Source organism: Parasteatoda tepidariorum, chromosome 5 (assembly GCF_043381705.1).
Source record: "Parasteatoda tepidariorum isolate YZ-2023 chromosome 5, CAS_Ptep_4.0, whole genome shotgun sequence".
Taxonomy (NCBI): domain Eukaryota; kingdom Metazoa; phylum Arthropoda; class Arachnida; order Araneae; family Theridiidae; genus Parasteatoda; species Parasteatoda tepidariorum.
This window is the reverse complement of record NC_092208.1, coordinates 82,509,425-82,519,880: the sequence shown is the minus strand read 5'-3', so window position 1 is coordinate 82,519,880 and position 10,456 is coordinate 82,509,425. Positions and strand designations below refer to the sequence as shown.

Genomic DNA, 10,456 nt, shown 5'->3' with positions numbered 1-10,456 from the left:
TTGAATTCTGATATTTAATGTATTTGAACAATAGTTATTGTAAGTTAGCTATAATATTTCTTTTATGGAAATTCAAATTGAGCTGGTTGGCCTATTTAAAAAAACTTTATTTTTTTTTTTTTTTTGGATGAGTATGAACTAAATTTCATAGAAAAAAAATTTCTAGAAATTTTTTTGTACCATTTTATTCAATTTAAAAAAAAAAAATATGCAATCATTCAAAAAGGATAATTTTTGCATAAAAATGCTAGAACGAAAAATTCCTTTTAAATGAAATTCAGATATTTAATATTGAAGACATGGTCAAAAAAATATGCTACATTCAATTAACTCCTTGACTTAAAAAGCCCATGATAACTCAGCCCAAGATAACAGATAAGTTAAAGGGTTAAATGATTAAAACATATTAGTTTGTTGTTCACTAAAATGAGAAAAATTTTAGTCTCTAAATATAGCTTCTTAATGCATAAATTTTGGATTTTTAGAAAACCTGTATATTAAAATGCTTTTTATATTGCATTTTATACTTTGAAGCAAAATACAAATGATAAAATTAAGCATATTAAGAGTCATCATAAAATAATATTAAACAGGGTTGCCACAGAAAAAAATGAACAAAATAGTTGCTTTTAGTAGCCTAGAGCACGAAAAAAGTTGCCGAAAACTATGAAAATAGTTGCCTAAACAAAATTCAGCAAAATGAGACTAAAATTTTATGAAATGACTTAACTGTCATGTACCATGATTCATTTAGTCAAGTTGGTTGCAAATACGATAATTTTTACATAAACGTTAGTCAAATTCAAAATTTTTAAAATTATTTTTTAAGGAAAGAAATTCAGTGTGCTCAGAGATCCCAGGTTTTCAACCAAATTTATGCTAAAAAAACATCGCTAGGAGTATGGAAAAGTCTCCTGCTTTTTCAGCCTTTTCAGGCATAAAAAGTTGCCATAGTCGTCTCATGCTGAAAACAGTTGCATTTTAGTCGCCTGTGGCAACCCTGTATTAAACATGTTATCCTGACATGAATTTCTTTAGGTTTTAAATTTTTTTTTAAAATAAGAAAATATTAAATTTAGAGGATAAACAGAACATAGCATAACATACATTATGATAAATAGAACATTTATAAAGTCAAAACTGATTTATAATACGAAAGAAAGAAAACCCTGTACTTATTATTATTATTATTTTAACATATTTCACAACACAGTGACCTTAGGCAAGTCATTCTTTCTAAATGCCAAAACTGTCACAAAATATGAGCACTCTTAGGCTGGATGCAAAGTTATTTAAGAACAGTGACGAAGAAGCAATAAGAAGACCTGCTTGCAGTTTCAACAATCATTTATTTTGTACTCAGTACAAAAATAACTATTTACAAATGACTGTGAGGAAGAAAAGCAAGCCGATGCACAAAGTTTTCCAGGAAACTTTACAACATCTTGAAAAATTAAACGAGCCAGCTCACCGAACCTTGTCGTAATAAACAATAATATGAACACTAGCCATGATATCACAACATCCTAGGTATAAATACATAATACAGTTGCGTCATGAATCGATTCGTAATACCCTGGACATCCTGGATAATGAAAAAACAGTAACAAGTTTAGTTGTATACATCCTTCTCCTTCAATAAGTTATACAAAGGGTATGTTATTCCTATAGAAAGATGACATAACTTTTAACTTTAATTTTACCTTATGGTGAGTTAGGAAAAAGCGTAATAAAAGAGAACATCTGACTAATCAGTCAAGTTAATTCCAACAAGAACAAGCCCAACGCGAACTATATGCACAAACAATATTAGCTGTCGCGGGAAACTTTGTTTTACAAGCTGATATATAACTTCTTAAATGAACCATAAGTTTACCTTTGGTTTAGGCATGGAGAAGAGGAGGCGCTCAGTCACCTGAATACCTTCTCCTGACGTTTTTTGGTCAACTGTTGTCTGGCACACGACCAGCATAAAATCCTCTTTACATCCACCGAAGGTAACAACTACGCCATAAGGATAGCGAACTATGGGTTGCTGAATGAGAGAAATAAATATAAAAAAACATTTAGACCACAAATAAATTATAAAATTTATTTATTTTATATCAAAAATAGCAGTTACTTTACCCATATTTAAGACATATGCACAATACCAAGAAACTTTTAATGCATCACATTAACAGAATTTAAATTTCTTATTTAAGTTGAATTATTGAATGCTTAAAAATCATTAAATTGTCATTAGATTATTTTAGGATCTTTCAATAAATACTTAAGTTTAAATGTCTAATTGACTTATACATCATCATTTATATCAAAAAGCTTAGGGAAATTTTTTAAACAGTTCTCATTTTTCTTATGAATTTATTCTAATAATAATCTTAATTTGAATAGAGCAATTTCAGGATCCAAGTACTTTATTCAGGGCCGTTTTCATCCCAGAAAATAGAAATAACTAAAAGTAAAGCTGTTTAATTTCTAGTTTGTTTTTGCAGGAAATAAATGTCTGATTTGCAAGATTTATTATGCTATTTTTTACCAAAGGAAACATTCTTGTATATACGTTACAACTTTTAATTAGTTTGAGTTCTTTATTTCTCTCGAAAACGCGCTAGATATAAAATAGTTTCACTACCATATTTTGTCTTTTGTAGGGTACAAATAACCCTATTTATTTCTATGCTCTCGATAAGACAATTGACTGTTTTACTGCTTACCATTGTAGTGAAATCTAATAATGTTATACAATCTTCAGAAACAGCTAGCCACACAGATGATGAGTCAACTTGTTTCAATTGAGTCTGAAAAATTATAAATATAAGATATGATAACTAAAACACAATTAATTAAAGCAGTTAGTTCTACTCAACTTACAAATAATGTCAGAATACAAAAAAACTTTTAGTATCGGAAGAAATTTAAAAAACAACCATTGTTGTAACCTGATGACAGTAGGTCAAGTAAGTTGATTCAATTAGTTTAAAATATCTACTATTGATTGCAGTTGAAATCACCATATTAATACATATTTTCTGAATATAATATATATCCTAGACATAGCTCAAAATGTATATTTTAGAAAATAGACACAGCATTCAATTCAGTTTTTTATTCTTCTTTACTTCCTTTTTTAAAAAAATAACATGTGAAACCAAATAAATTCATTATATGTCTCCCATTTGCATAAATCATTTATTTAAAACAATATTTCAAGTCTTTTTTATAAACTTAGTCGACAATCGTTTTTAAAAGGTTGTCACACGTCTTAAAAATTTTCACTAGTGGGAGTACATTTATGTTTAGGAATTTCAGATTTTTAAAAACCATTTTATCATTTATAGTTCTGAACACAAAAGTTACGTCTTTAAGATTCCTAGCCACACCAATCCCAAGGTCTGGGACTTTGCCCAATGATGATTATGTTAAGTGTTTAAAAAAGTAAGTATGGAATTCTTTGTTTAGTTGTTAAATTTGAGAGGAATATTGAAAAGGTATATTTTGTTGCGTCCATTTTAAGCTGTACCTATTTTTATGCATTTTGAGCTATGTCCCTGTCACATTTACACTTAATGTAATGTGACAATTTAATTTCTAATTGTACCTAAGCCTTTAATTTTTCTTTAAACGTTATTCCTTTTTTTCAATTTTAGCAATTTTAACTTTCTTGTTGACCTTTCTCATGGTCATTGCGGTCATCGCACTTCCTGTGGGGAAAGTCAACCAACCCCTCTATTCATGCCTTTCTTTTTCTTCTTTTAATTTTAGGGGGGCTAACTAACCAATCTCTTTCCTTTAAATTTCAAACTCTCCGCTTCTTTAAATTTAATTGGCCGTAATTTTTCTGGTCTACCCGAGTTAAGGAATTTTTTTAAGTCTTTTTGGATACATTCTCTTTTTCTCGAGCCTTCGGGCAAGTTCCTTTTTTTTTTATTCTCCGAGATGCAGACTTCGGTCCGTATCGAGGGATTTCTTTTCCCATTTTTTTTCTTAACCTTTATTTTAAATTAAATCCATAGCTGCAATCAATTTCTGTAAATTTAAAATCAACATTTTATACCTTTAATTTTCCTTAGCATTAAAAAAAAACTTCTCGAATTTAAGCTTTCTTTCCATATTTATTTTAATTTTTAAATTACTTGTTCTTTTATAATTTACTTTTATCTATGACGCCTTCAGTGTTTTTTCTTTCGTCACCCATTTCTATTAAAGGTGTTCCTAATGTTAAAAATTGTTTTAAAGACGTCTTTCCAATAGTTATGTTGTTAGATATTTTTCTTAAATAAATCTTAAACGCAAGTTAAAAATGTGTGTTTCTTTTGATGGTTGTCTTTTAAAATGTCCTGTGTGTACAGGGTGAGTACCTTTCAATTATTGTTATGGGCATGCATAAATGTGAATTTATTAGTTTTTCTTATTGGAAACATCAGCTTACTGTATTAAATCACATATATTGTTTGGATATAGCATGACTTTATCGTTTTTATCTTTAATCTTAAATTTATTTTTAGTTTCGCCCCTTTTCCAAATTTGGTGATTATCCAATTTGTCCAAATTATCCAATTTGTTCAAATCTCACCCTTTGTGACCCTTTGAACCTATTGGGTTATTGTTATCCCACATTAGCATTGTACTACCACTTTCCTTAACGATCACATCCCAATTAATTTAATTTAATTATCTTTTATATGTTTCGGCCTTTAATTTATTTATCATGACATTTCAATCATTTACCTATTTTTATCATGACTATATCGAGATACATCCAATTATGCAATCCACCCATTTTAATAACAATACATAAATAACCTTTACTTTATACACACCAAATAATATTTTTTATTAAACTCTTACAGTCCCGTGTAAAAAAACTCAGGACAATTTGCTGGTTTTAATGTTACAAACTACCATTAAAAATCCCACTAGATCTAGAGATATATATAATGTGATAAAATGTTCTCAGGCGAACAATTTATCAGCACTAAACTTTCATTGATTGTGTGTGTGTGTCCTGTATGGTCCAAATATTCTGAATGAAAGCAGAGCTCTTTTAACTCTGCAAAGGAAAGAACAAAAAAATATATTTAGTCAATAAGTGGGAAGGTGCATAGTGAAGGGAAATTAATAGAAGACTGTGTTTGACACACAGGAGGGATTTGTATCTTTGTTAAATGGTAAAAGAAGTATTTGAACACATAAGGTGTCCAGGGCAGTAAATAACTGATTAACAAATGAGGAATGATCGTAAATTAACTATCTGAATGCACCTTTGAAAAATTATTGTTAATGATATGCATTTTAGTGCACATGAAAGAGTTTTTTTAAAATTTTAATAACAAACTGCTTATTACTAAAATTAATCTTAATTTTTTTCTTCACAAGAAACTATGTGAAAATGAGCAAACATTTCTGCAAAAATAAATACAAAAATTATAATGTTACTAACTGATTAATATGTGCTAACTATTTCCTACCTTAATCAAAATTGTCGAACCAAAAATCATTTAACTTGGTAAATAATTAACAGGGTTCTCACTCAATTTCAAACAAAAAAAATTTCCTGACTTTTCCAAGTATATCAGGTAAATTTCAATGAAAATCCATACCATGATATTTTTCATCAGTAAACTTACTATTTTTCATGCTATTTTTTTTCATCATTTAACTAACTGCTTCATCATTTTTTTAACTGCTATTTTTCATCATTTAACTTGGTAAATAATTAACAGGGTTCTCACTCAATTTCAGACAAAAAAAATTTCCTGACTTTTCCAAGTATATCAGGTAAATTTCAATGAAAATCCATACCATGCTATTTTTCATCAGTAAACTTTGATTTTTCTTATTTGTGACATCAAATGTTAGATTTTGTGAGCAAAAAACATAATACAATAAAATGAGAATGGAAACATGAAAACAAGTTTTACTAAAAAGTGGAATTTTATAAAATAATTGTAATAGATGTTAGAATTATTTAACCCGAATCTCAATGACTGATTACTGTTATTTATTCTGTACTATTATTATGTTCCAAGACTGGTTATTTTTCAGTCAAAATATAGGAATTTTCCAATGCTTTTGTAAAAAATTGAGACTTTCCCTGACTATTCCTCGCTTTATAGAATTAAAATAAAATTCCAGATATTCCCTGACCTGGGGAAGCCCTGATTAATGTTAATGAATAAAAGTTTATCTTTTGTGAATACAGTTTTGAAGTATGGACATCCATAGCACCACCTGTATGGTAATTACCCGGTTCACTGCCTGCTGTCCCTTTCCCAAAGAAGTGCCTTTAATAAAGTATATGGGTAGAAAGAATATTCAGCTGTGGCACTTTAGAACAAGATTCACATTAAATCGCAACGGTGTATTGGTTGACACAGTGTTTTCATCTCAGAAAAAAAATGGGTGAGAATTTCTTACCCTTTCTCAAAAACAGGGTGATATTTCAAAAAGTTAAGTGAGATTTCAAAAATTAAAAAAAAAAAAAAAACACACAAAGAGACTTGAAAAAAAATCATTTCTTTAATTAGAATGCATTTTTAACATCTTCTAATTTTTAAAGTATTGAATATTTTTGTTGCATCATCATATGGAAAATGTTCTACATCTACTTTTTCATCAGCTATTCTCATTAGGTTGCTCAAATGCGTATTTGTTTCGTTTTGATCGTTCTATCCACATTTGTTTCATTTTCATTTGTCCGTTTCGAAGTAGAAGATATTGGCTTTACAAGGTATTTGTCCATCTTACATTAACGAGCAAAAAATTTGAACGTCTTACATGAAGAAACCTAACCTACGGTAAACACGTGGTTGCAGAGAAATGCATTCTGAAAGAGGTTACGTGGTTCGGAAGGATGGTGTTCTGTTGTTCTTTAAGGTTCTGAACAATACTGGTAAATAGGGAAGCTAGATAATGGGGCAGATGTTGAAAATAATAAAAGATCCAGGAAGAAATGTGAAACGAATTTTATTCTAAATGGCGCAAATGAGAATTTTTTTTCAAAATGCGAGAATTTTGAAATTGGTTTATAGAATGCGCGAATTTCTCGCGGTAATCANTGAAATCACCATATTAATACATATTTTCTGAATATAATATATATCCTAGACATAGCTCAAAATGTATATTTTAGAAAATAGACACAGCATTCAATTCAGTTTTTTATTCTTCTTTACTTCCTTTTTTAAAAAAATAACATGTGAAACCAAATAAATTCATTATATGTCTCCCATTTGCATAAATCATTTATTTAAAACAATATTTCAAGTCTTTTTTATAAACTTAGTCGACAATCGTTTTTAAAAGGTTGTCACACGTCTTAAAAATTTTCACTAGTGGGAGTACATTTATGTTTAGGAATTTCAGATTTTTAAAAACCATTTTATCATTTATTTTATAGTTCTGAATACAAAAGTTACGTCTTTAAGACTCCTAGCCACACCAATCCCAAGGTCCCTAGCCACTTTGTCCCATGATGATTATGCTAAGCGTTTAAAAAAGTAAGTATGGAATTCTTTGCTTAGTTGTTAAATTTGAGAGGAATATTGAAAAGGTATATTTTGTTGCGTCCATTTTGAGCTGTACCTATTTTTATGCATTTTGAGCTATGTCCCGTGAAAAAAATCTCAGGACAATTTGCTGGTTTTAATGTTACAAACTACCATTAAAAATCCCACTAGATCTAGAGATATATATAATGTGATAAAACGTTCTCAGGCGAACAATTTATCAGCACTAAACTTTCATTTATTGTGTGTGTGTGTCCTGTATGGTCCAAATATTCTGAATGAAACCAGAGCTCTTTTAACTTTGCAAAGGAAAGAACAAAAAAATATATTTAGTCAATAAGTGGGAAGGTGCATAGTGAAGGGAAATTAAAAGAAGACTGTGTTTGACACACAGGAGGGATTTGTATCTTTGTTAAATGGTTAGAGAAGTATTTGAACACATAAGGTGTCCAGGGCAGTAAATAACTGATTAACAAAAGAGGAATGATCGTAAATTAACTATCTGAATGCACCTTTGAAAAATTATTGTTAATGATATGCATTTTAGTGCACATGTAAGAGTTTTTTTTAAAAATTTTAATAACAAACTGCTTATTACTAAAATTAATCTTAATTTTTTTCCTCACAAGAAACTTTGTGAAAATGAGCAAACATTTCTGCTAAAATAAATACAAAAATTATAATGTTACTAATTGGATTAATATGTACTAACTATTTCCTACCTTAATCAAAATTATCGAACCAAAAATCATTTAACTTGGTAAATAAATTAACAGGGTTCTCACTCAATTTCAGACAAAAGAAATTTCCTGACTTTTCCAAGTATATCAGGTAAATTTCAATGAAAATCCATACCATGCTATTTTTCATCAGCAAACTTTGATTTTTTTTATTTGTGACATCAAATGTTAGATTTTGTGAGCAAAAAACATAATACAATAAAATGAGAATGGAAACATGAAAACAAGTTTTACTAAAAAGCGGAGTTTTATAAAATAATTGTAATAGATGTTAGAATTATTTAACCCGAATCTCAATGATTGATTACTGTAATTGATAATTCCGAGACTGGTTATTTTTCAGTTAAAATATAGGAATTTTCCAATGTTTTTGTAAAAAATTGAGACTTTCTCAGACTATTTCTCATTTTATAGAATTAAAATAAAATTCCCAAAAAATTCCAGATATTCCTTGACCTGGGGAAGCCCTGATTAATGTTAATGAATAAAAGTTTATCTTTTGTGAATATAGTTATGAAGTATGGGCATCCATAGCACCACCTGTATGGTAATTACCCAGTTCACTGCCTCCTGTCCCTTTCCCAAAGAAGTGCCTTTAATAAAGTATATGGGTAGAAAGAATATTCAGCTGTGGCACTTAAGTGCAAGATTCACATTAAATCACAACGGTGTATTGATTACCATGGTTTATACACCCTGATGAACCATATATCCCCTCTTCCCTTTGCTATGGTTAGTATTGTTTTAAACATGAAATTTATGTTAGCTAATGGAAAAATGAGTTTTCTGAAATAAACAGTGATAAGGATTAAATTGATAATACAATTTTACAGATAGATTTCCAAAAATAATACGAATGTACTTTGTAAAATTTTAGAGATATCAATTTGGTGTAAATCTTACCTTGGCACTAAAAAGTTTGGCACCACACAAAGACCATCGTCTTGCACAATTTAAGTATATTCTAACACAGTCCATCACACTACGTCCTCGCAAACTAGACCACTTTTCCTTTATATTTTCTAGTAGTTGCCTGATAATTCAAAAAAAAAAAAGTTTTATTAGTTATAATTTGAAAAGAAACAGAAAAAAGTTAAAAATATTTACTTTTCAAATAATAATTCAATATTTATTAGTATTTCCTCTGAAGTATGAAAAAATTAAATAGACAGAGGTGAAGACACCTTACAGTCACATTTAATGCAAAAAGCCAATCTAACTTTGCAAATATGACAAACTTCAAACCCTTCTATGTTCATCTTTGTTATAAAAAGAAACGAAACAGTTGGCTAAATTGTAGAGTTATAGCATTCAATTCAAATTATAGTTTGTGAATTTAATCAACATTAACAGTCTGCTGACTCCTAATTTATTCTAACTTTAAGACAATTAAAATTGCTCCAATAAGAATTATTTATGGGAAAGGTTAATTTTTGGCACAAATATGTAAAAAAAAAAAAAATTCAGATACATCTTGTTAAAACTTTATGTAAACAGCTAAATTGTATCATTTAGGTGTTTCAGGAGTGATCGTGAGCCCAACTTAAAAATCCTGAAAATTTCCTGAGTAAAATCATTAATGACGCATTTCAAAAAATTAATATCTTTATAAATTTAAGTCATTGATATTTTTAAAACATGAAATTCTAAATAAATTATATGTAACATAATTTAAATGAATAATTAAGCATAAGTTAACTTGATCTCTAATCAAAAAATCTAGAGATCAGGATTTTTTCAGGGGCACAATCATCTTTGGGTTTTGACATTGTGACTACATTTGTGGAATAAACTCCTTACGTTTGCTAGTTTCAAAAAGTAAGGATGTCAGTATTATGGCAAATGTTATATTTGATCATTTATTTATCTTTTAACAAATACTGAAAATAAACTCCTTTTTAAAATTTTAAGGATTAAAATGTATAGCACAAACTTCCTTTTTCATTCATAATACATTCCTGATACATCCATAATACATTTATAATACATCCCTGAAAAAAAAAAGAAAANGAATCCTTCCCACTGAATCCAGAGCAACCCATCACATGGCAGTAGCTTGGTTGCCGCAAAATTGTAACTTGGCGATACCCAGGAAAAAATATCCCTTTTGGCGCAGATAGGGGCAATTTAAGCCTACTAGTTCAATTTGGAGCATGTAGGCGCAGATTTCCAAAATTGGCACGAATCAGCGCAGCACTTGTAACA

The 10,456-nt window shown here is 29.1% G+C and overlaps 1 protein-coding gene across 1 annotated transcript in view; it reads right to left on the bottom strand.

Annotated features, from left to right (window-relative positions):
- Positions 1-9,287, bottom strand: part of LOC139424837 (pleckstrin homology domain-containing family H member 1-like) — a 26,020-nt gene extending 16,733 nt beyond the window's left edge. The window contains exons 1-3 of the mRNA XM_071180689.1: positions 9,155-9,287; positions 2,718-2,801; positions 1,877-2,035 (exon numbers count right to left, since the gene is read on the bottom strand). Of these exons, the coding sequence (XP_071036790.1) occupies positions 1,877-2,035; positions 2,718-2,801; positions 9,155-9,229 (318 nt within the window). The 5' untranslated portion in view covers positions 9,230-9,287. The remainder of the gene's footprint in view (positions 1-1,876; positions 2,036-2,717; positions 2,802-9,154) is intronic.
- Positions 9,288-10,456: the final 1,169 nt, after the last annotated feature.